Raw genomic sequence first — 26823 nt, 5'->3', positions numbered from 1 at the left:
AATTGTGGGGACCCCCCCCCCCCCCCCAAAAAAAAAAAATGTATGAAAAAATCATAGAGGACAAGAACGATGCATGATTTGATTTTAGATGCCATCGTGCTATTTTTAATAGGCTTTCCCAATTTCTAGATAGACGGTGGAGAGGATGTAAGCTTTTTTTCACCTTTTTCTTTCTCTCTTCACTAGTTTAGTATTCCTTATTAGATATCCTATCCTCCTGCTTATACCCGCCTGCTTAGAGTTCAATTTGGTGTGTTTTTTTCTGTAACTATAATACATGACATTTCAAAGGATGAAAACGCTTTATATCGCAGCGATTTACCTCGATTTGTGACTTGTATTTGTAAGATTATTCTCCTCAAAACGGTACATTTTTCAGGAAATAGAATAGCTGTTCGTATATGGATGCATCTTCATTTTCCGAATCCTTAAAGCTATTTTGATAGACGATTATATCATTTTCCGTGAATTTGTACTAAATCAGCACCTTTGTTGATGACTACTCCCCTTCAATATCATGTAAAGCAAGTGTGCAATGCAACATTGACCATTTTGTGAAATATTTTCTTGTAAACCTCATTTCACACCTGGGTATTATTCTAGTTGATTGATCTGAACGTCCACATCATTTTATTTCATTTTTTTTCTAAGCAGGTGTATACCGGTATATGTTTCGCGGAAAGGGATACGTGGGTGTTTCGGCATTTTCGAAATTAATGTGGAAACATCTCATGCACTTTTACTGAATCTTGTTTATTTTTTCACAAACGCTCAAACGCGCAAGCACAATTTAAAATCTTGAACAGTTCAGGGGGAGAGGGAGGGCAATTGACGGGGTAATCCCCTAGCAACTCTCCTTTTCCATCGCTCATATCTTCCTTATGCCATTATCTGGACACCCTATACAATTAATTGGTCTATAGGCGGAGCTCTTCATCCTGTCGTTCTCGTGGGCCTTCTTTGCCTAGTGTCGGTCTCGTGAGCCTCTTTTGCCTAGTGTCGGTCTCGTGAGCTTTTTTTGCCTAGTGTCGGTCTCGTGAGCCTTTTAAGCGTAGTGTCGGTCTCGTGGGCTTTGTTTGCATAGTGTCGGTCTCGTGAGCCTTTTGTGTGTAATGTCGAATTCACGGGCTGTATAACTCGTGGGCTTATTTCACTTGATGTCGAACTCGCGGGCTGTATGACTTGTGAGCTGTATGACTCGTGGGTGTCGGTCTCGTGACGTGCACCCGTGAAAACAGCCCTTCGTGCACTCATCACACTGTCCCGAAATTGAGCAAAAATGAACACACGAAAAAGAAAATGTTCAAATTCAGCTCTGATCGTGTAAACTTCTGTCATTCCAGGCACCTCATAGCCATCGTATGACCGCCGATAGAGTCCCTCCTGCTCCGGCAGCAACTTCGTGAGGGGCAGCGAAATCTTTGACAACCAAAAATTAGCGCGAAGATCTTGTGATGGTTCATCTTGTAATAAAGATTCGCATCTTCGTGTAGCTGTCTAGTGTGGTACTAGAGTGTCATCGTGTGACGACCTGTATAGGCATCGTAAACTATTTGCTTCTGAAAAGTGGCTCTGAAACAAGTTCAGTGTCAATCTCGTGCAAAATTGAAAAGTCAATATTCATATGGCTATCGTGTATCAATTTTGGGACCGTGTACCATAGCCTTGAGTAGACATGGTAGAACAGAATTGATGGCAATAATAACAAGGGAAAGTCATTGTCACTAATTTTCTTCTTGCACATTCTGGAAACGTAATCCTTTTGAATCGACACTTCCGATGTTTATGCTAAAGCTTAGCCAACAATGGCAAAGCTAAGTTTTATAAATTTCAATTTGAACATGGAACTGCCTGATGAAGACTCCAACTAGATACTCTTCAAATTTGTAAATTAAAAAAAAAGAACATGAAATTATTTTTTACCTGAAAGCCCGGACTATTGCGATAAATAAATACAATTAGCGACGTTCACTCTGTTTTCAAATCAGTGACAACTCGAGATACAAAAAGATGTGTCGTGGAATGTATTTTCTATCGTTAAAAAGAATGGGATCAGCCGACCATATGAAATGATGATTAATCATATGGGACCGATGCATTTATCAAGATTTTAATAAGACATATATGATCATACACACATGAGAACAGAATGGTACCAACTTTTCATTGGTAATAGCGAATTTCTGGGATGAGAATATGTGTGATCCGTATAGCCACATGCTATCATAAGATGGAACCCTTTCACATTGCCGTCGATGACAATCCCGTACTATCTTCAGGTTGCAAACAACGAGGTCGATCTAGCTATCGGTGGCGACCAGGGAGGCTCGGTTCGGATCCCGGCAAGCTGGTGTGGATTGGTGGGACTGAAGCCAACTTTTGGACTGGTCCCGTACACCGGCGCAGGTTCGGGGGAGCTGACGCTCGATCATCTTGGTCCAATAACTAGGACTGTCGAAGACTGCGCACTGATGTTGGAGGTAAAGTGGCAACCATGAAGTGAAATAAGATCTTCAGTACTGTATAATTATTGTCATGTTGTGCCTGATTTCACTAATACTACATATAATGCATCAATAACTCCTGATTCATCCATGCTAAGGCCGTCATCCAAGTTAAATCCAAGTTATAGTTAAGATCTCCTCTCTGAAATAAATGTCAAATCTAAGACATTGGTGACAGGGCTTTTGAAAAAATGGCACCATCATTACGGAATGATCTCCCTCTTGATAATAGATGCATTACAGATTTTGATGATTTCAAATCTGTGTTGCAAACCCATCTTTTTGATAAGTGTTAATTGTTATGTGAATTGAGAAATATTTGAAAGATTATGTTATTATGCGTTCTAAGAACTGACTATCACTATTGTTATTATTATCATTATTATTATTGTTATCATTATCATTATTATTATTATTATTACTATTATTATTATTATTGTATTAAACATACGCACATTTTCGGTTCACAGGAATAAGATGATAAAGTTGGTGATAGTGCAAGTTTTCAGAATCATGACCCATGCACGGTACGTATATTGTGTGAGTTAATTCATGTGTTTGTTTGTAATCATCTTTTGAAACATATATCATCTGGACATTTATATATTAGACATTTAAATGTATCCTTGATATTATTTACATATATGTACATGTTCTTTTCCTGGTATGTCAACAGGCCATTGCAGGTTATGACGACGGTAGAGACCCGAGGCAGCCGTGCAATATCGATGTGCCAAATTACACAAAACATGTAAGAAATTCTTAACCATGAGTATGTCCCTCCTTTGCAAAAACATGTGGGGAAAGGGACGTTGTTTTACAAAAATGAAGTCCATAGGCTGAAGTCTAGCTATTTAGAAACAATTATTTTTTTTAATATTAATGCCGACTGGCATTGTTGTAATTTTGTGACATTTCTATTTCATTATATCATCGTAAAGCGTCACAAAGGCAAGGTGAATGAACTCCACCAAACATTTTTTATTTAAAAAAAAACTGAGATGAGATCATAATCATGAACGAATGACTGCAGAGTATGGCTTGGAGTACTAAGTGTACGAGTGCGTGATAATGCGTTTCTTCCGAAATCTCATACCATCTTTTGCTCGTAATATCTATCTTATGTGAATATACAATGAAAATATGCACTTTTCGTGCCGATTAATTTTCTGATGGTTGCCAAGAATTAGCATGCCTTCATGTCAACGTAAACAAAGATGTCGATTAGTAGATCCTAACAGCGGAATTTTCTTGTCATGATATTTGAGAAGGGACAAGTGACTTTCACTTGTATTTGTTTTGGGGGACACTTGGGGACACTCAGTGACGGTAGTTCAATTCAACTCAGATTGAATGCATTGAAAGAAAGCGATGCAATTTTATTCAAACGCGTCTTGTAGATACATGGTTGGTACCACATCTCGCCTATAAGCACGAGAATTCTGAATACACTAATTTCTTCCTGTAATACCGCTTATTCCCAATTTGCTTTAATATGCAGCCGATCATATTAACGAACAATATATACGTATATATTTCCGTACCTTTTCATTGTTTTATCTAGCTGAAAGACATAAAACCCGAAACGATATCTGTCGCCGTATTGAAGGAGGGCTTCGGACAAGATTGTTCTGATCCCGCCGTCGATCGAATCGTAACCGATACCATTGATCGATTTGCAGCAGCGAGTGGTGCGACGGTTTCACCAACATCGATGCCTCTTCACAGATTCGGTATTTTGTTCTCTTTTATGATACATTTGATAATGTTTAGAATATCTAGTTGAAATCTCACAAACTTTTGAACATCTGTACAACAAACTTGCTATTGTTAAAAAGGAAGAAGAAGAAATTTGTTAATATGTTAATATTGTTATGTTATCATGTTGATATTTCAAATATTGTTCTACAGTAGTTGTGAACATGCAGGAATGCAAACATAGTTTCGTCATCTTTAGAGAAAAAAAAAACATATTCTTGATTGTTCATATACCATAATCATAGGACGTTGTAACCGCTATAACTGTTGTGAAATATGATATGAAATAACAGGTATACTTCTCTCCTATGTTATGTCCTATTTTGATTAAACTATGGGTGTTTTTCAATCCCTCTCTGTTTTCTCAGAGTCATCTTGACTGAATTTGCCTCATGACTAAGGATTTTCTTAAAGGGGAAATCCAGTCCAAATATAAGTTAGTCTGATAAGAAATGGTAAAATATTACGAGTTCAACGGTATATAATTTGATCGAAATCGGATGAAAAATATGGAATTTATGACATTTCGAAGTTTCGCTAACAGTTCTTGAACAGTCAAAATGAATATGCAAATGGCAAAGTAAGCAAGTCATCCCCTCACAACTCACCATATAGTTTTTGCACAAAAAAAAATGACATTTCCAGTTTTTCATTCAAATGCAATTATGCCTGAGGCTCAAATCCTTATACATGTATATCTAACTGATCAGTATTCTGAAGTTATTCAACCAGGAAAAACTTCATGTTTCAGACTTCAATGACAGAAACATTGAATTTATGTCATTTTTTTTGTACACCATTAATGGAAAATTTTGAGGGTAGGGCATGGTTAATTCACTCATTTGCATATTCATATCCACTGTACAAGAACTGTTTTGCAGAAATTAGCAAAACTTCAAAATGTCACAATTTTATTATTTTTCATCCGATTTCAGTCAAATTTTTACCCTTGAACTTATAAGATTTTACTTTTTTATCAATTAACTCGTATTTGGACTGGATTTCCTCTTTAATCGTGATATCACTGATTTTTTAGGACGTTCTGCCGAAATTAACCTTACCATGGTTATATTCGTGTGGCTTTGTTTTTTTGTTTGTTTTTTAAGTTGTGTTAAGAAAGAAGTTGTTGGTCTTATATTGCTGAAAGGTGTACACACCGGACAGAATTCAGACTTAGCCTTACCTATCTTTGGGTCAATACCTTCTGCTGCTTACTGTGTAGTAATGTCAGTGTTATATACATTTATTTTACTGAATTCTGTTCACAGGCATACAACTAGGACTGCCAATTGATATAATTGGAGGGTTAGATTGTGTCATGCACTCAGGAGGTAGGTATCAATACTTTCGTCGGAATAGATGCAGCTTGTGTTTTGTCCTCTCCTGCAAGACTCTGAAATTTTCAGAAATTTGTCTACAATTCAATGTTCATCAAAATTGATCAACATCAAAACTTAGATCTCATCATCCCGGTTTGGGGAAGATAGATAAAGCATTATGGCAAGGCTGACAATTCAACATGAAGAGTAATTGTTCATATATGATACACGTTGCTGGTAAAATCGCACCACTTTGTTTAGTTTTGTTCTTTTTTGTTCTTTTTTTCAGCAGTCAAAGTTTCCAAGTTCTTCCATAGATTTAGGGAAGATGTTTAATTCATAAAAATGGTAATTCTAGAGTAATTATGTATAGTGCTGCCTGAATTTGGTTTGAGTTTAATATTATCAAAAACTGGTACTTCTGCCCCAACTCTGTCAAAATGATGCCGACAGTGGTACAGTGGCATTTACTGCATTTCAATATTAGCCGCAGAATCAACTAACATTATGTTTACATGAAAACCTGTTCGTATCTTTTTTGTTTATTTATTTTTTTGTTTGTTTTAATATCTTATGAAACTCCATACAGTGATGTGCTTGATTTACTATCCGATACTTTATGTTCCCAGAATGCTTGTAAGACAATCTATGCAGTCATTCAAAATGTGATATATTTTCTGCTGTATAGTGATGTAACACAATTGCCCTGTAAAAATTAGATTTTAGTAGTTATGAAGACAGTTCTGAATGCATAGAATGTTAAACCTCTTCGTAGGTGCCGGACTGCATCACACGGGTTATTATCCAACCAGCATGATGAAGATTTTAGCAACGCAGTTTCAGCAGCACAAGAGTAAACTCGCCCCACTGAACAAGGTATGGTGTACTGTGTCTCGTTCAGTCCACTTCACAATAACGTAATGATACTTCACAATAACATAATGATAGTTCGAAGTATACAGAAGACATAAACAAAATAGTTAATTACGTTGTTACTTAAGATCTCGCAATTCAGAAATATATGAAATAAAGAATATTAATGTGCACATTTTTCATTGAGCTTTCACATTCCTCTATTTCACTGATGACTTCTTTTCGGAAGAGACCCAGCCAACTGAAAACAATAGCTGTTTCAAAATATAGGCTTATGACAAGGACTCTCGGCATAACAAGAGACTCCCTTTTATCTATTCAAATTTAGAAAGATCAGAATTCTGATCTCATGAATTGTTTTCTGAGAGTTTTGAAAAAAATCATCGTGAACAGGGAATAAAGGACATATTTTTGCTACAATTTTTCACTCATCCGCCTGTTCATGTATTCATCACTGCAATAAATCATTCGCTCGTCGCATGGACTAGCACTACACAAAAAATTATTGTTTTCCAACCACGTGCAGCTCATGTTTCTATCAGGAACGTATCTGAAGAGAAACTACTGCTCCCTCTACGGCAAAGCACAAAATCTTCGTCAGCTCTTGACGCAGCAGATGGAGGAAACGCTACAGTGTCACGATGTGATCGCCATGCCAACCATTCCTTTCACCGCTCCCAAGATACCCTCAGGGGAAGCAACAGAAAAAGGTAACCAATCGCGCAGATCCCAACGATGATCAGACACAGACATTTCCGTAGTGAAGAAGATACCGTAAAAAAATGTCTTATCAAAATGATTTCAGAAGGTAATATAATATTTCTCCGCAGATCATCAACCATTTATTTGTTTGTAGATTGTTGTTCTTTTTTCTGTCGTCGGAAACCAAAGAAAAAACAGTGTTAAAAAGTCAACTCACTCATGTGCTGTACTCCTAGGCTCGGAGCAGCACATATAAAGTGCGTTGATTTTATTAACAATGTTTGTTTGTTTTTTTTCCCTTTTGTTCTAGCAAGGGTTTATCAGTGCACACATGGAGATCTGAATTTGATTCGACTTCATTTTGACTAAACTTTCTCAGCCCCGGAAGGGAAGCTGTGTGGAAATAAGCACATGATACATATCTAATTCCAAACATTCTCAGAAAAATGACGCATGTCTAATTCCTACAAAGGTGCCCCAAATATCCTTACATATTTACTGATGCCTAAATCAATAGCAAATGTTGACCTCTTGATAAAATGGTACAAACGATTATTCGACAGAATTCTTGATATCACAAATTGAATTCTTGATATCAGAAATTTAGTTTCTTGATATCACAAAATGGAATTCGTGATATCAAAAATTAACTTTAGATCTAAAAAGCTTGCCATACGACAGACGACAGCAATGAATGATTTAAATTATTTAAATTATTTTACTTATGAAATAATAATGATGATAATGATGATAATAATGATGGTATTAATAATAATAATCATAATGATAATAATAACAATAATATTTAAGCAATGTAATATTAACATCTAGGATGTCCTCTCAGAAGCACTGTTTTCCAAGCGGGAAACACTTCCATCAACACTTTCATAACCCTATAAGGGCCCAGCAATGCTGCACACCCACTCACATACCAATGCATCACAGAGCTCGATCTTAATGAAATAGATGCAGAATGGATATTGACAACGTATTATTCCTTAATGTGATTCTTATGTTCACAAGAAGTGAAACTAATAGACTTTGCGATCATTATTACAGTAATAGTAGTAGCAGCACACGTATCGACATATCTGTTATTCTTTTTTTTCCTCATTGCCACTATCAACATCACCATCATTCTCAAATTTCCCCTGTTTTTCATGGCAGAAATTTTAGAAGTCAGCAACAACATGCTGACCAACGTCAAAGTGAGCAACCTGACGGGCCATCCTTCTATCACCATCAACGTTGGTTTTGTCGGCGGGCTGCCAGTTGGTCTGCAGCTCACGGGAAAGAAATTCGGCGAGCTACGTCTTCTGCAGATTGCGCAGGCCTTCGAGGAATTCGTTAATGCGCAACCAGCGCAGGACGCGTGACGGACGGAGATTTCAGTACCAGTAGATCACGAGCAGAAACGCCGTCGACGCGTAAATTAGCCTATATGACGCACAAAACATTAATTGCTGTCATTACTGTAACAGCATTGTAATCAAACCGATTGCTTTTAAGGGAGATTAACTCATATCAGTAATTACAGTAATGGCATGGTCTTACCTACTTGAAGAGAAAGACAGTAAGTGATCGCAAAATGGCACAGAATTATACACCATTTCGAACAAGGTGAAAGATTACTAGATGCCATATTCAGCTCTGTTCGCCTCATTGAACATACCGTTTCATCTTTCACCAATTTCGAAATGTCGTTCACTGCACCAATAGGGGTGTAGACCTACCAGTGACGTCATTGTGCGCGATCCAAAACTGCTCGATGGCATCTGTACGCTCTTGATTTGGAAAGTGTTCGGTGTACTTGCTAGCAAAACCGATGTCATATGATAAGCAGTCGACAAATCGGCTAGTAGGAATCGTTTCAATGTTTTATCTTACTTCCCTAGACTGCAATCATCTTTCTGTGAATTGAAATACTTATATGATATTGGATGGCCTTGAGGTTAATACAAGGAAATATTGGACGAGCTATGTACAAATATTGGACGAGTCGAAGATGAGTCCAATATTTTGCTTAGCGAGTCCAATATTTCGTTGTATTGACCGTAAACAGGACATCCAATATTATCATTATTATCCTACAGAGGATTTTAGCAAAGAATCTTTGCAAGATCGGGTTTGTCAAGCTGTTCGAAATCGTTATCTAAGTTTTTCTCACGCAGATAATCTTTGAATACACTCACCGAGATCTTGGTGGCTTTGTGCGTATTCTCACTGTCTTTTTTTATTTAGAAGTTTTTCATAACCCTCTGCATCCATGCAGATCTGCAAATCTCCGACGAGCTGTAGATCTATCCATGGTAGCCGCCATGTTACTGTTCGGCCGAGATCTAGCTAATTTAGACCAGAATTAGATGTTCTTGTAGCCGAGATCTGAGACACAATTCACGTCACATCTACCAAAGATCGTGAAAGATCGAATTAACACATAACGTAACATGCATGCAAATGCAAGCGGCGGCCGGCTATATGTATTTGGATATCGCGGGCTATCTAGCAGTAGCGCCGAGCTGATCGATCGTCGCCTGCACAAACAATGCAACTTGTTTTCATCAAACCTAAATTTAATTTCCTGTTATGAAAGTGATATTTTGAAAAATTGTATGAAAAACAATTGTAACTAATTAATATATGAAATTTGTTTGTATAAACACAGAATTTTAGAAAAAACGATAATTTAGTTAATTCGTGATTGACCAATTACAGACGTTTTTACTTCATATTTCGGGTCATCTCGTATATCTCAACCAATCACGGTGCAGTTTATAAAAACTTTGGGGAATCCCCCTCTTGCCGTCCAATATTTCAAATATTGGTCGCCTCGGCAAATAAGTGGGTCGGAGGTTATGAGGTGCGTCGACAAAATAACACTTGTATTTGGGCTCTAAAAATACTCTGTATGGATAATAATGTACATTGTTAAACTCTAAACGCCATTTCGAGTGGATTACAGCTGCGATATGCATTTGCGCATGCGCATTTGTCATCTTTGTTTGCTGCTTGATCTGGTGATATTTTGTCACACTCTCTCCTCTCTACATCCTCCTCCACTCCCTCCCTATCTCTCCCTCTCTATGAGACAGTGTGAAGCGTGTGAAAGACCTCAAAATGACGTCATTACGTTTCAGTCCACTCGGTCGTCGCGATCGGCCTCGAGGTCCTTTGTGGATCCACACAGACAAATGGGATGAATGGATTGCTTACGAAAAAATGTTCCTGTTTTAATAATGCCATACTTTAATAATAGAGTGACAAGCTTAGATAAACGTCATCGACTTGAGAGTGCTGGATTTGCAGCATAGTCAGATAATCTGAATGACTGGAGGAGCATCGATATCTGAAGGAGGGTTATATTCTACAGGTGTTGGTTTTGTTTTCTGGTTTGGGGTTAGTTTCTCTGCATGAAAGTATGTGTAGTTAGCTATAGTTCTTATAAAATTTATTTGTATCTTTTACGTGTAGGTGTTGCAGAGACTGATTTGAGAGTGTAGTGCTAACCTTTGTTTGGTAAACATATTCTTCAGAGGGGGTAGAGTATCTTGCTATATGTGTTTTTATGATTTTTCGGTATATAAGAGAAAATATTTCATTTCTAATTGGAAACCGAGTCTGCGCTTTACATTTATTTTTTGTTTCACCATCCTTCCAAACAAACTCACGCAAGCGTAAGAACCAACACATCACGAAAGGTACTTCTCACTTTGCTTTAAAGTGTTTTCAGTATCAGGTTCTATGATTTTGCGCGCAATATTATGTGACACGACTAATCTTTTGTCAGAAACATTAATAACGAAATGGCACAAACTGTTCACTGGTATGACGCAATTCCATTTCATTCAGTTGCATGTACAGATTTGCCTTTATCAATATCTTCCATAGCTTATGGTCAGGCTTTGAAAAATTGATCAACAGCTATCATTATTATCATTATTATTATGATTATCATTATGATTATAATAATTATTGTTATTATTATTATTATTATTATTATTATTATTATTATAATCTCCACATCTTATGAATTACACGTGTGCTAGTGTTGTAAAGAACCCAATGTCAAAATGGATGTTATCACATTTTTGTTCCTCGCTGTAGGGTTAATGAAGCTATAGTTAAATCTAGGAGCAGTAGGCCAGCAGGTTCGGAGCTGCGTTTGGATTGGCCACCACTCCCAGCGTTGCCGAGCTGGTGATCTTGTCGTACACTTGCTGCGCTGAGTATCCCTGGCCCAGCAACACAGCGGCAATTCCTGGTGGAAATATGATTAAAAAAAAAGGGAGGCAACCGCACAAAAAAAAAAAAATGTTGATACATGTATTCGCGTGAGCTCTTTTACTGCCCTTATACTCTTCAACAAGCCTTTAAAGATCTGTTCTGTGCTACCATTATATTTTTTGTTTTACATTACACATCACAGGAACTGATTCCCCCCCCCCTACGATCACATCTCAATTCAAAAGCACAAACAATATACAACAAGTAGGTGACTTATCATAACGTAAGGGGATGTTTCAGTTCCTTTGTACTGTAGTCGCGCAACTGGTCACATCCCGAAACTGTGGCACTTAATAGACCAGAGTGTACACAATACTCCTTTCCTTCAATATTTTAAAGGGGATGGCTAGTGACTGATCAGTGGGAATCAGTGGAATGCTGGGGATGGTTGTTCCAATCCTTTCGGGATTCATTTAAGAGCTACTTTTTTATATATCTATTGTTGTGTGAAAATTATTTGCTTCAGAATAGGTTCATATTCAAGTAATGTGCAGTTTAATGTTTCCAGGTTAGCATGCCTGTACAGTGACGGGACATTAAACTGCACATTACTTAGAGATGAGACCGTTCTGAAGCAAATAATTTTCACACAACAATAGATATATAATGTACTCTCAAATGAATCCCACAAGAATTGGAGCAATCATCCCCCAGCAATTCCCACTGAGTCCCACTAATTAGTTTCTAGCCATCCCCTTTAAAGGGATGGTACAGTATTGGTAGAGATGAGGATTGGACTTTAAACTTTTTGCGAGATACCAAGAAACCACTTATGAAATAATATGAAAGAGCATACCATTCTAAGAGGAATTCAAAGTTTATTTGATCAAAAATCTGTTTTGGAATGGCCGAGACATCCAAAAACAAAGTAAAACAAAGCGATCGTAATGAAAGGTGAATCACATCTTCTGATAGGATTGCTCTTTTTCTTTTGATATCTCAACCATTTATTTCAAAACCAGTTTTGTCATATAGTTTGTATTGAATTCCTCTTGGAATTACATGCTTTTTCATATTGTATAAGAGCTTTCTCTTTGTCTCATCAAACTGTAAGAAACGTGAAGATTGGTCTCAACCAAAACTATACTATCCCTGTAAGCTCTGAAATGGAAGTTGTCAATTCGATTTTATAACGCTATTCTATTTCGCATACTGGATCCAGAAAATATAGAAATCTGTGCGTAATCAGATTAATAAAGCATTTGATATAACATCGAGGAATTCGAATTTTATCCGAAGACTCGAAAATGTCGCGAATTATTCGAAGCTATATGGATACGCTCGAGAATTACCTCATTGATATCAAAGTATACTCTCATACAGGTATCCCACTGAGTCATAATGGGATGTGAAAACTATGTGTGTGTGAAAACTATTTACTGGTTAATAGGGTCCATTTCTGGACGAATGCAATTTACCCTTACTTCTGCCCTCCATATCATGCCATGTTTCCCAATAGTTTACAAACCTTTTTGTATATATGTGTGTGTTGTTTGATCTGTCTCTAACATTCCTTTGTAAAATCTTATTTTGTCTATATATGTCTTAACATAGTAAATCATGTTAACAATACCGATTAAATTACAAAGAATCACAGTCATTATTGCTACAGCGCAAATGTTTCTAAACTGTTCAAACGGGTTGTGGTTTGTATGTTGCATTTCAACTTCTTATGATTTACAAAATGCAATAACAAATATAGAATCTGTATGATTTGCTTACCCGTAATATATTGTCTACGGGTTAACTCTCGTTCTATGCTGTTATGAATTATACTCTTTTTGTGTTAGGCATGTTGACTGAATTCGTAAACGGCGCACAATATTGTTGTAACTCTGCTTGGGTTTATGCTTTGTATCGTAATTACGTGTTGGGAATAAATTGAATTTTTTAAACCAACTTTGACCAACATCATCATTGTAATACGTAAGGCCAAGTAAAAAAAGAAACCAGTTTCTCGTCCTCGCGCGCATCGACTTTGGCCGCCGCATCGATTTTTTTACTATTTACTATTTTCAAAATGGCGCTGAAAATACCAAGAAATTCATAATTCTCGTCCCAGCCAGCTCCCCGCCCGCATCGATTTTCAGTTGCCGCATCGACTTTTTTGATATTTACTATTTTTTCGGCCGCCGAAAAAAAAATCAACAATTTATTCACCTACCAATCGTGATTTCTAATTACGCCTTGCGTCCTCTACTTAGCTGTAGTACAGCTGTAGCTTCTGTAGTGCGTATGTAATACACTGTAACGCATGCATTTCACACTGCGAGCTCGGCATGCGCAAGAAGGAATGACACACAAAGCAGTTGAACTGTAGTTGGATGGGCGGGCGGCGGCCCTGGGGGGTGTTTCATAAAGCTGCTCGTAAAGTTACGAACAACTTACGAGCGACTGGTGATCAGTTCTTGTGCTGAATTATGGAAATTCTGATAAGTATAGCACAACAGAACTGATCACCAGTCGCTCGTAAGTTGTTCGTAACTTTACGAACAGCTTTATGAAACAGGGCCCTGGGCTGTGATGTACAGCGCACTCGGTACGTCGTGATGTAGACAGGACGTTGAGCACCTTCTGTACATTTCTCTCGTGCTGTTGCCCGCTTCATGTGCTGCTAGATTGATTGCGCAATGTAACCACAAACCCCGTTATTACGAGATCCGTGGGACCGGCGATATTACCTCGTTATAACCGGTACCTCGTTATAACCATACTCATTAAAAACAAACAAAAACATGAGCATGACGTCATATATCCATCCATGAAACTTAAACATATCCTTTGCGTTGTTGTTACACAATTATTGAGCGTTATTATTGAGAGAATAAACGGGAGATTATTTGTGAATTAGACGAAGAAATAGAGGTTGAAATGATAAGTTAATTCTTTATTGTAATTCTTGTTTTTTAAGCTTTTCCTAAACACAAGCGCAAATATGGGGGCAAATATATACTGTAGAGTAACATACAGGCCTTGTTTACCTAACTTGCTAGGTATTTTTACGCTGTTGGTGCCCAGCGGGAATCGGCGATGATTTCATGAATCATTTCGGCTGTAATCTTGTACACATGTACAATGTATGATCGTTAAGCCCAAATGGATTAAAAATGCGTTCTTTATTTTCTTCCGAAAATCTCTTCGCGTTTTGTTTGACCGTTCTTGAAAATATGTGACAGGATTGAATGTGGGAGGTTGTCATCCTGTTTACGCAAATATGTACCAGATCTATTCAAACTAATAAATGCGTTTGTTTCTTTTTCTGATTTAGGTTAACATGCGTCATTCAACTTTTTTAACGCTACTGTCACCTGGCGAGATCGCAATGATTTCAGAGTAACATACGTGCGTTGTTTACCGCTAACTTGCGAGGTATTTTACGCTGTTGGTGCCCAGCGGGAATTCGATAATTTCATGAATCATTTGGCTGTAATTTTATACAATGTATGATCGTTGCGCTCGAAGGGATTAAAAATGCGTTCTTTATTTTCTTCCCAAAATCTCTTCGCGTTTTGTACATCCGTTCTCGAACTGTTGAATGCGTTTGTTTCTATTTCCGAGCACCGATTAAGTAGGTTAACATGCGTTATTCAACAATTTTTACGCTACTGTCACCCGGCGAGATCGCGATGATTTCATTCATTATTTCGGCTTTAATGATACACACTCATATTTAAATTATCATTCGTTAAATGATAATGAACACATCCAGATCTATTCAAACTAATACATGCGTTTGTTTCTTTTTCCGAGCACCGATGAAGTAGGTCAACATGCGTTATTCAACTATTTTTACTCTACTGTCACCTGGCAGGATCGCGATGATTTCACTAATTATTTCTGCTTTGATCATACACACTCATATTGAAATCATCATTTGTTAAATGATAATGAACAAATCCAGATCTGTTAAAACTAATAAATGCGTTTGCTTCTTTTTCTGAACACCGATTAAAGTATAGGTTAAAATGCGTTACTCAACTATTTTAACGCTACTGTCACCCGGCGGGATCGGGGCGATGATTTTATTATTTCGGCTTTAATCATCCAAACTCATATTTGCTCAAAACCAGCAAAAGAACTGGAAGTCGGAACTAAAATTGGAAAGAATATAATGATGAGTTGCACACGCATTCCAATTGTCCATTTTTGGTCAAATTTTATTGTCGCTACATGAAAAGTTTTTGAATGCGTTATCTATTTTTTTCTAGTTGCGCTGTGGTCTGACCTCATATCACGCACGCGTTTCTCGCGAAAAAGAAAATCGAATGATTATGTTTAATAATTAGTAGGAACATCGGAAGGTGTTCCTGCTTATCGCGTGATTAAGAAGAAAACATGGAAGAAACGGTTCTCTGCAAAACGGGAAAAGACGTGGATAGCGAGATTTCGGTTTCCAATGTTTCATTTGTCGCGTGTTTGAAAGCGGCAATTTGGTCAAGAAATGGAACCTCGTTATATCCGATCAAATTGCTTATGTTTTTCTTTATCATGATTTACCGAAATTGTCCTCGTTATAACCGGAATCTCGTTATAACCGAACACGTTATAACCGATTCGTTCTGCCATTACACGCAAAGGAAAACGGGACCGACGCGATCACCTCGTTATAAGCAGTTCCTCGTTATAACCGAACTCGTTATAACGGGGTTTCCCTGTAGTAGAGGAGACCAACCAGCCAGCATAGCATGCGTTCTGGAGCTGGAAAAAATCGTGGAGTGATGGAGAGAACCGATCTCAAGCGCTCATGTGCACAACGAACGGCTTTAGTATTCAACTGGTTCGTATTCTGTCTTTCAGTAAAAAGGAAATCAGGTGGTTGTTTCACAGGGTTGACAATTGGCAGTACTGTCTGCGGCATTTTAAATCCTTGAGCGAATAAGTTTTCATATGAGAAAAGATCTAACTCAGTGAGTTTGTGTTGTGTTGAAAGGCAAAAATAATGCTATGGCTATGCATTTCCAGAGATAATGGTTGGATTCATAGGTTCAACAAGAGTGATGTATAAATGTGTATACAGTATGTTAAAAAAAACGTGTTTTTTTTTTCATACCCTTGATATGACTGAATGAATACAGTCACAGTGTAGTTAAATTGGTATACTTGTCATGCATAAACAGCAATATACGCAGATTTGGTATTAAATTGTGCATCACTCAAAATAACGTGGGTTTATATCACACATAAACACATATTACTTTCATTTTGACAATCCTCGAAAAAATAGTAAGATATCAAATAGTAAGGACCTCCCTCATCGCCTTGCTCAAAAAACCCGGACGAGAAACTACTTTCTTTTTTTACTTGGCCTAATATACATGTATATTTTTTTGGATGGTCCTTCTTACCGGCAACATGAGGACAGGCCATGCTGGTCCCGCTGTAAGTCCTGGTCCCGTCGTTAGAGTCATGGGCCAGACTGATGATGCTGGAGCCGGGAGCGAAGAGCTGAACGCATCGGCCGTAATTGGAGAAAGACGACCGAACATCATACCTGTCGGTCGACCCGACGGTAATGACCTGCGCCGAAAGAAGGAAGTAAAGTTGTTTGCTAAAATGTACCATAAAACCAGGGAGGTCCCACCTCCCTGATAAAACGGACTAGAAAGCCGATTGCACGCACATAAACACAAAAAAAAAACAAAGCATGATGCGATGGGCATAGCTTATCACAGACGTGTGAACGCGACCTGCCTCATGATGAGGATTCGTGAAGCTACGAATCTTATTCTATTTAAGTCAAACAGTACTCAGCTGTTTGTTAAACACTTCATAATTCCTTCAGCGGCACAAATGCCAAACAACATTATTCAAATAACCTTTGTTACACTTTTGACACACGGTCTTTATCTTTATGACTAAAATTCATTATAGCAGCCAAGAGAACTAAAAAAAATGCTTCTATAATTATGGAATGACAATCTTCACTACAAGATTATTAAATATATCACTTCTTAGGTCTCTTTCTCTCTCTTTCTCTCTCTCTCTCTATCTATCTCTCTCTCTCTCTTCCTCAGTGTAGATATAACTCGAAACATATTAAAATCAAACACAGACACCCGTAAACTCACCCCACGCACATGAATATCCACTTATTCATTTATTTGTTTATCTATCTATCTATTCATCCATCTACCTATTTCTAGTATTGGAGAAACCTGCTCACGGGTCATGACTTCTTTTTTATGCCTCCGCCACGAAGTGGTGCCGGAGGCATTATGTTTTCGGGTTGTCCGTCCGTCCGTCCGTCCGTAATGAATTTTGTGGACATCGTAACTAAAAAACCTTTTGAGGTATCCTAATGAAACTTGGCATGTATGTGTATTAGGGAGTGAAGTTGTGCCTATCAACTTTTGGGTGCACATGCACAAGGTCAAAGGTCTAAAGGTCAAGGTCAAATACGTAAAATTTCACTATTTCCACCATACCTATGCAATGCCTAAAGACATTTTCTTAAAACTTAATGTATACATGTATTACCCAATTAAGATTCTCTGGTAAAAGTTTGGGGTCACGAGGTCAAAGGTCAAAAGGTCAAGTCAAAATATTAAAACTTCACTTTTTTCTCCGTACCTTGGAAATTGTTCACGGTATCGTCATGGAACATACATGTAGTATATATACATGTACTGACTGGCAGTGATTATCTAGAGAATTTAGGGTTCATGGGGTCAAAGGTCAGGGGTCAAAGGTTAAGGGCAACACTTCAAAATTTTACTATTTCCCTCATATTTATGTAATGCCAGCAGGATTATTTTTTTTTTACACTTGGTGTATGTATGTATAATCTAATGGAGATTCTCTGGAAACTTTCTTTTTTTTTGCCTCAAAGGTCAAAAGGTCAAAGATCAAGGGAGAGTGCTGAACTAACTTTTTCCTCCATATCTCAGAAGTGGCTCAAGTTATCTTGAAACTTACTACATATTTATGCATGTTCTGCCTGACAGTGATTATCCTATATGAATTTTAGGGTCAAAGGCCAGATGAAAATGGTAACATTGTACTTTTCAATATATACAGAAATTGCACTTTTTCTCCATACCTTGAAAATTACTCAATGCCTCAATGCATAAACTTATGAATGGGTCAAAGTCAAGTTAAAGTCCTTAAATCCCCAAACACATGCTCTTCTATTCTTCCCATTAACCCTAGGTCAAGGAAGGTGAACATTCAACACATTTGTGACAAGTGTCATTTTAGTATTTTGCCAATTTTGTGAAAATGTAATCACACATTGTCCACACATACTATAGACCTATTAGGAGAATCATACATTATGGCGGAGGCATACCAGTCGCCTTAGGGACATTTCTAGTTTTTTTTTTGCGTTGGTGTTTCGAGAGCGAAAGCAAGAATTCACAGTAGGTTTGTAAACATTATCTCAACCAGTAATCTTACGTCGGGGCTGCCAGCGGGGGACTGGAGGCAGGCATCCGCGTTGCTGTTACCAGCCGAAGTGACAAGCACGACACCGAGTTGCTTGGCCCTGTTCGCTGCCTGGAACTCGCTGGGAGAGAAGAAACCTCCATACGACATCGAGGCGACAGCGGGCCTCTTTCCTTCTGTCGCTATCCAATCCATCGCTGACAAAAACAAAAAGTACAAAACATATGCAAAAGTACACCACATAATGTGTTTATTTTACAAATATCACATTTTACTAACATGTATTTACGAAACATGTATGTTGGTATGTTATAATAAACGTGTATTTTTGTGTATAAAAGATACAAAATATCGTTTTAATGATACAGTCAAATTCATTGATTTAGACATTTTCACCCACATCACTCAAGTAGGGCCTATGTTATATGAATAAACAAATGGATAGATGAAGGAATGTATGTAGCCTATATCGTATAAAGATTAGATTCATGTATGCAGATATACTACTTTAACATGAATGACAAGAATATACACTTGTACAAGATATGTTATTTTTGAAAGGTGCCAAACTTCACTGTAGCACTACATTTGGAAACGTTGCACACAAACACAAACACACACACACACACACAGAAGGAATGACTTGAGTTTGTGTTCTTTTCTTGATTTCGATTCGCAGATAACGTCCTATTTATTCTTTTTGCTGTCGTAAGTGTGAAAAAGCAGGAAAAATGGGTTGGTAATTCGTGCCTATCATTTTGTATTGTTTGCTAATTTCTCCACGTCTGAGTCTGAGTGAAAAATATGAATCAAAAGATCAGCGTTGTCAATTATAAACGTACCTGCAACTGAGCTGCTGATCAGTCCGGATCCAAAGCAATCGAGAATTCGTACCCCGTAAACCGTGGCCTCGCGAGCGATGCCGTACGTGTTGCTAGCCGTCGTCCCTGCACAGTGAGTTCCATGACCGTCGCAGTCTATGGCCTTTCAAGAGTTCGACGGTTAACAAGTAGAAAGGCTGAAAGCATGAGTGATGTACATTGCTTCCCAAGAAGTTTATTCTTATAGATATAGCATGTATAGCCACTGCGCAGGCGCAAGAATATTCCGTTAATTAAAAGCCATTTGTTATCTGCATCATTATACACACGCCTACACGACACTGTCGTGATGATCATACCCATCAGTACACAGCATGTACAATCATAATCATTTGATTATGTGTATATAAAAAAGATACATGCATGTTGTGTATAAATACAATTAACACGATGTTGTAAACAATTATTCTGAACATTAGTTTCACATGCACATGTATAATGTATATTGTTATAATACATCGTACTTTTTTCTCTCTGAATTTGTATCTATAAGAATGTGCTACTGGAAATAAAATCTCACTTGAATTTGAATCTGAATTTGACGCAATACAATAAAATTAATGCATATAGTCTCCCTACCGTGCCATCCTCGTCCACAAAGTCCTTGATAGCGATAGCCCTACCACCAAAATCCTCATGATAAGGGTTGATCCCGGTGTCGATCACGTAGATGTGAACACCCTCTCCATAGCCTGTTTTAAGTAGGAAAAATGTAAATGCCTGTCAAATTGATACCTTATCACTCAATCATTTATTTGTGAATAGATTAATTTCCCGAGGATCATCCTATAGGGCAATGTGATGTCGATAATGACATTAAAAATTGCGTGTGCGCCAGAATGATGACAAATTCAAGTGAAGCCAAGAAGAACTTTTTGTTCTTCCGAAGAAGACACACTTCCTTACTTTTCATAGGTCTGCCCAGTCCGTTAATCCGTGACAAAACTAGTATCGAGCCAGTAGATGGGGTTTACTCGGTGCTTTTACGTTATGAACGTGTCATATGACAGTGTGCTTTCAAGCGTGTGTTAACTTTTATGATTGTCAAGGGAACAAAATGTGTCTGTAAGTACGTTTTTCATGCACAAAATCCTCAGCATACATGGAGCATGTGTATGTGCGTGTGGCTGTTTGAAAATAACCAGCCTTGCAATCAAAGTGTGAAGAATAACAGTGGCATGACAGCAATAAGTTAACTTAAATTCCCGGTATAGTGTGTACTTTTGAAGCAAAAAGAAAAATAGGAATCGTATAATGATGAAAACTGAGCCGGAGATTGGACGAGAGAATTCATAACACATAAATCTATGTATCTTATGGGTTTAGTTATAAATATTCTAAAACATATGTTATCATATGGAGAAAATCTGAAAATTACCGCTGGATATGAGGTGTCCTGAAGACATTCCAAACAAGAATGTGGGTCTCTGCTTTAATGCGTTCTTCCGTCTCAGTGGAATCCCCCCATCGTTTGATATAATTACTGCACAGTATATCTTGGAATCTTCCACGTGTTGGACTTCGAATGTTATAATTATAAGAAGAATGATTCTCAAAGACGCTCAGAGCCTTGCTATGATGTTATGTTGTTATGATTCATGTTACAAAAACTTATCATTGTCCTAGTATACACTACACTGACGAAGGCCCGAGGCGGGTTGAAAATTTTGTGAATAAAAACCTTCTTATTGGATCTCCAGATGGCGTATTTGAGACTCATTCTTATTTATGTATATATATACATATATATATATATATATATAGTATATATATACAATCGGATTTCCGCATTGACAACTTTCAATATGATTAACTGTCTGAATGATGTTTCATGGTCTAAATAAAATAGCATCTTACCTATTTCTTGCAGAAAACCCAATTTAATTTAATTTGGTTGAGTGGTCACAAAGAAATGTGGATCGTTGTAAGACATGTCTTTAAAGTTTAGCACTTGGACGCTCTTGGAACTGCATATTACTTGTAATGTGTGGACACAATGGACAGAACTTCTGGAGGGAAGGGATTCCTGACATGCTCTACGAGAGATCCTCATTTCTCTTTGACCACTGAAGCAAATCGGATGGGAATTACTGTAAGGTGTGGTTGATAAGTTACAATAATTCATACCCTGAAACTGTCTTTAGATTGATTCACTATTTGTAAACTCATCGTTACGGAAAGTCACGTGTTGTTATTATTATTTTTTTTGCATATGGTAGAGGGAGAACAGAACAAGGAAACAGAATGACGTCATCAGAGGAAAGAGATGAGATGCTATGTAGGGTTGTCTAACATTTGACTGAGATTTTACCATCAAGGGTCATATCGTTGTTCAGTTCATTGTCCCTCTGGTCGATGCGGTCGATCCCCCAAGACCCGACCACTAGGTCCTTGTGAATCATCTTGTCCTGCTCGACGTACTCCACGCCGGGCAGTGAGAGGAGCTAAGACGACAGAGGAAGACATTATTACAGCAGATACAATTCGAGATAATACAATCATCTATCACATTCCTTTCCATGACAGGGGCGGATCCAGGAATTCCGTAAAGTGGGGTGGGGGGCGCGCGAAAAATTAGAATATATATATATATATTTCTGATGCCACTTTCGGGTTTAATCAGCTGACAAGCAAAAACAAAAACAAAAACAAAGTTCCGTGCAAATATTCTTTACAAGAGAAAGGGAAGGGCGCACAGTTTCATTTTTTCTTTTGATTTCTTTTATTTTCAAAATAATTAAAGAGGGGTGCGCGCCCGTTGCGTTCCCCCCCCCCCCCCCCCGATCAGCCACGTATGAGCACTCTATTTCTCACCGTACATCATGCTGATTCCGATCGACTCTGATAATGCAAGGGTTGCCGGCAATATCCTGTGTCCATACATTACCTATTCATTTATCTATTTTCCCTCTTCACCACATATTCTCAGAAAACGAGAAAAGTACAATACATTTTCGGCGACGTGTCAAAGGTCACCTATACCCCACTACCCAGGTTCATGAGAAGAAACAAGTTGCATACTCATGCAATTGAAATGGTTATGTGTCACAAATCTGAGCATGTTCATTCCATTGTACGTTTAAGACGATGGCAACGTTTGATCTCTGTTCAGGCCTTATTACCATTTGCCTTCCATTGATGTCGTCGTCGAGCTGGACGACGAATCCATTGATGACGGTCCGATAGCGACGTTTGACCAAAGCCGATATCTTCTGAGAGTTGGCAGCCGTCGTCAATCGATCGATGATGCCGTCTACATTTTCTCCCTCCTGAGAAAGGGGACAGCACCAAAAGTAATAACGATAGTAATAATAATGAAAATAATAATTATTATTACTATTAATAATAATGATAATAATAATGATAATAATAATTAATGTTATTGTTATTATTATCATCATTATCATTATCATCATTATAATCATAATGATAATAATAATGATAACAAAACAAATAAATGATAGACACAGGAGTAAAGTTTTGAAAGCACTTTTAAGGAATAAGCTGAAATGCCAACCCCCCAAAAAATGCAAAATTAGAGTATTAAGACAAACTTGATTTTGAACCGAATGTGTGATTATAAATCTTGCCGGAGGCTTGCTCTACCTATAGCAACAAGTAAGTGACTTCCTGCCTAAAGAACTTAATGGGGTGAAGCAGGTGCATTAAATTATTACAAGACTAAAGGAAAGAAACATCATAAATTGCAAGACATTACACAAACGGTCTAAATTTGACTATGCGGTTAATACATAATGTCACAGATAGAGAGATAGAATGAAAGAAAATATCCAAATCAGATATATTCCTCTGATTTGTGCTCCGATTTTAATGGAAGTTCTATACCATTTCGTTCGTTTGATTTTTTTTTCTTAGTCTATTCATAAAAGCCGTCTTGATCATCAGTTATAATTGTGATGAAGAATTTTACTTTCATTTGCCTTTGTAATGAGAAAGAATGAGCTCCACCAGTGCTGCACAAAACACGTCGGGTACATATGGGAGTTAACAGGTGTATGTTTCCATCTTTTAAAGGGCTAGTTATGACGTGGAGAGAGAAAGCAGCAGTGTCGTTCGCTTTGTCTGTGCACACAGATATGGCTGTATGGGGGATCAAACTTGCCACTATTCTGAACAATCCAAAGGCAAAAGTTATTTACAGAAATTAGAGAAGGGATACCTTTTCTGGTTCTTTTAACCGTTTTTATATATATTTATATCAGATACATGAATGATCAGTCGACGTCTTCATGGCCTTGGAAACCAAATTCCTTGACCGTTAATTGTTAACCGTGTTTTCTAACGGTATGTATTAATACATAAATAGATATATGTTTGAACAACATGGTACGAAAGCCTAAACCTGCAGTGAAGTATTGGAAACAGGGGAGAAGCAAACTTATGCAAGATGTCTATGTTATAATTTTATGTGCATTGAGTATACTATAGAAGTAGAAGGCGAGAGAGACATTTTCCCGAGGCTTGTCGTTTTTTGACTTAGTGCTTTTTTTATGACGAGAAATTTACAACGTTGCAAATTGTTCGAGATGAAGAGATATTATGACTTCTTAACGAAGCTTTGTCACAATCTCGTCTCTAACTTAAATAGAATTTTCTTCTTTAGTTTGTCCTAAACGGCGAGTTTAGCAAGTCATATTCTAGACTTCTCGTCGTGAAGGCGCCGTGTAAAGATTTAGCGAATCGCCTTCTCGCAGCATGTTCATGCTTCTTTATGAATCCAACGCAGTGGCTTGTACTTTGTACAACCGGTATCATCTCTAGCCAAACCAAGCAAAGTCAACAAACCTTATCGGACACCAACGACCAGTCACATGACGTAGGCGTACTTAGATATTAGTTACTTATAAGATCTGTAGTAGTGTCAAGATGGCTTGAGTTCAATTGGACCAGGCACGCAGCTGATTCATGATATTAACATGGTAGCGGAAAGTATACTCAAATGAACAGAAGCACCAACTGACAGTCATCGTGTAGTACTTGATAATACTCTAAAATTGACCGGTTCATTTCCGGTCAAATATAAAAAGAACAGAAATTACCGTAAATCATATCGAAGGAAGTCCTGTAGAGCACGAACGTATTATCAGCCTAGTTCAAACAGAATGGGATAATGTTGCGATAGGCATTTACTTCGATGACATTGACTACGTACCGAAACCCGAATCATGAGACCCTTAATATCGAAAGAGGATAACGTCGCCAGTGTAGCATGTTCTACGTTATAACTGTGAGATTATCTTATGGTTGCAGCATACACCTCACAATGATTATCTATTTTTCCAAAATATTTGCTTGATCTGTGCTTAATAATGGGCTAAAAGTGGTGGAAACCTGTTTTTCTTACAGGTTTTTCTCATGCAGTGCCACTACCCATGAACAGAGAACACGCAGAGATTACGCGAATCGACGTGACTATAAAGCTTGATATTGTTACCATTTGGTGTTTGTAGCACCTATAATTTTGAATAGTGGAGAACATGTAGAATCATGGCTTCTACAGATATTTCATTTCTCTTTTATATCAACTTTAGAACCGCTGTCGTAAGTACTCGGGTCTGTGACAAGTTTAATCACACGAACAACTGACCTTCAACACGACGATGTACTGGCCTGTCACACCGACGTCAGCCGGGGCGTCGTAGAGCTGCGTTCCGGTGGCCGCGATGGCGAGGGACAGGAGCAGCAATAGTCTCATGGTGGATGTTATAGAGCAGGGACGGCTTGAGAATCAATTCATAAACTCACTGCAGCAGGAATAATTAAGGTAAAATGTATGTTCAACTTTAGGTGCTGATAGCCGTTAATGATTTTTCAATGGCAATATTAGCGTTTGTCACATCTTGCAATCTTCTTCTGAATCTTATTACCTCATCACAGTTTCTTTTATCATAAATATTTGTTTGAGCCTCTCGGAGCGATTCACCCTATACAGTAATATGGCAACAGAAACTCAATAACACTTTACAATTTAATAGTACACACCTATAATTCACGCCGGGCTCCAACAAAATCGGTTAATGTGAAACGGCGCGATTGTCAAAAGTTCGACAACCGAGGGTTCTTGTGCTCATGGATGCTAAAAATGAAATAATTATGTAGATTGAAGCTAAGATCGTACCTGATATCATACCAACAGCAATAAATGCTTTGTATGGCATATCTTTCAAGATTTTCTGTGATCTGCGCTTCAGTAAAAAAAAAAGGTGGATTAAATGAAAATGATTCTGGCAGTTGCTATTCAGTTATGTCTCACCTGGTGAAAAAATCTAATTCCATATTTGAAGTAAACTCTAGTAAGTGAAGAAGAAAAAATAAGCTTACGTATTTAAAGTAAGTATACTTAAGTTGAATAATTAATCTGCAGACTCAGTTTGAGAAAACCACATCAAGGAACATGTATCCTATGAGTCTAATAATAATTCTATCATATCTTCAATAAGATGTCTTACCTGTCTTAGCTTGGCTTCAACGTCTTTATTGGTCCGAGTGTTGGATAAAAATGGAAAACAGCCCAGTTTAAGGCTCCTTTATACATGTAGACCATTAATTTATTTACACATAAGCTGTGTGGGAACTGCTACATACGTTAACCATACCCAAATTGCATAATTAAAAGATTTTTATTCCGATATGAGAATTTGTATTCAAAGGTTAATTACCAGTCAAGGGGTCATCGAGCGTAGTTTCGTCACCTCGCTCCGATTAGATAATTTGAACAAACATTGAATTTTTCATCAAGCTCAAGCAGAAAGCACAAACACACACACACATACTGTGTACCATCTCCGTGAATCGAGTTGTAGTGTGACTATTGCAGAAAGCTGAATATAGAAACAGGTGGTATATAAACACAATTTCATGTTACAAACCCTCGTTTTGAAATATGACGTAAGTCTGAGACTGAATAGACGATTGTAGTTTTGTAAAGACGCCGTCCCGGAATTGGTAATCATGTTAGTCATTCACAATGTTTTTATGTAAGTAGCCAAGTAGGAAAGGCAATGGGGGAGGGGATCTGAGGATCTCTACGTATAATTATGTTCACAACAGTAGTAATTAAAGAAACTCCGTGAAAGTTTTGTGTTGTATATATATATA

At 37.7% G+C, this 26823-nt stretch overlaps 2 protein-coding genes across 2 annotated transcripts in view; one reads left to right on the top strand and one right to left on the bottom strand.

Moving 5' to 3' along the window:
* Window positions 1-9127, top strand: part of LOC139708358 (amidase-like) — a 29845-nt gene extending 20718 nt beyond the window's left edge. Inside the window, exons 5-11 of the mRNA XM_071620315.1 lie at window positions 2280-2480; window positions 3181-3255; window positions 4069-4237; window positions 5531-5593; window positions 6357-6457; window positions 6981-7164; window positions 8324-9127. Of these exons, the coding sequence (XP_071476416.1) occupies window positions 2280-2480; window positions 3181-3255; window positions 4069-4237; window positions 5531-5593; window positions 6357-6457; window positions 6981-7164; window positions 8324-8532 (1002 nt within the window). The 3' untranslated portion in view covers window positions 8533-9127. The remainder of the gene's footprint in view (window positions 1-2279; window positions 2481-3180; window positions 3256-4068; window positions 4238-5530; window positions 5594-6356; window positions 6458-6980; window positions 7165-8323) is intronic.
* A 2156-nt stretch (window positions 9128-11283) lies between these two features.
* On the bottom strand, window positions 11284-25420 carry LOC139708364 (alkaline serine exoprotease A-like). Its single transcript, XM_071620320.1, has 8 exons — window positions 25313-25420; window positions 22827-22973; window positions 22016-22148; window positions 20284-20396; window positions 19666-19807; window positions 18836-19020; window positions 16786-16957; window positions 11284-11414 (listed from the first exon to the last, which is right to left on the bottom strand). The coding sequence occupies exons 1-8, from the start codon at window positions 25418-25420 to the stop codon at window positions 11284-11286; spliced, it is 1131 nt and encodes a 376-aa protein (XP_071476421.1).
* Window positions 25421-26823: the final 1403 nt, after the last annotated feature.

This window comes from Diadema antillarum, unplaced genomic scaffold, assembly GCF_040938485.1.
Source record: "Diadema antillarum isolate AM-2024a unplaced genomic scaffold, OU_Dant_1.0 seq00001329_RagTag, whole genome shotgun sequence".
Taxonomy (NCBI): Eukaryota; Metazoa; Echinodermata; class Echinoidea; order Diadematoida; family Diadematidae; genus Diadema; species Diadema antillarum.
Note: the sequence above shows the minus strand (reverse complement) of the source record. Positions and strands in the feature narration are given on the sequence as shown.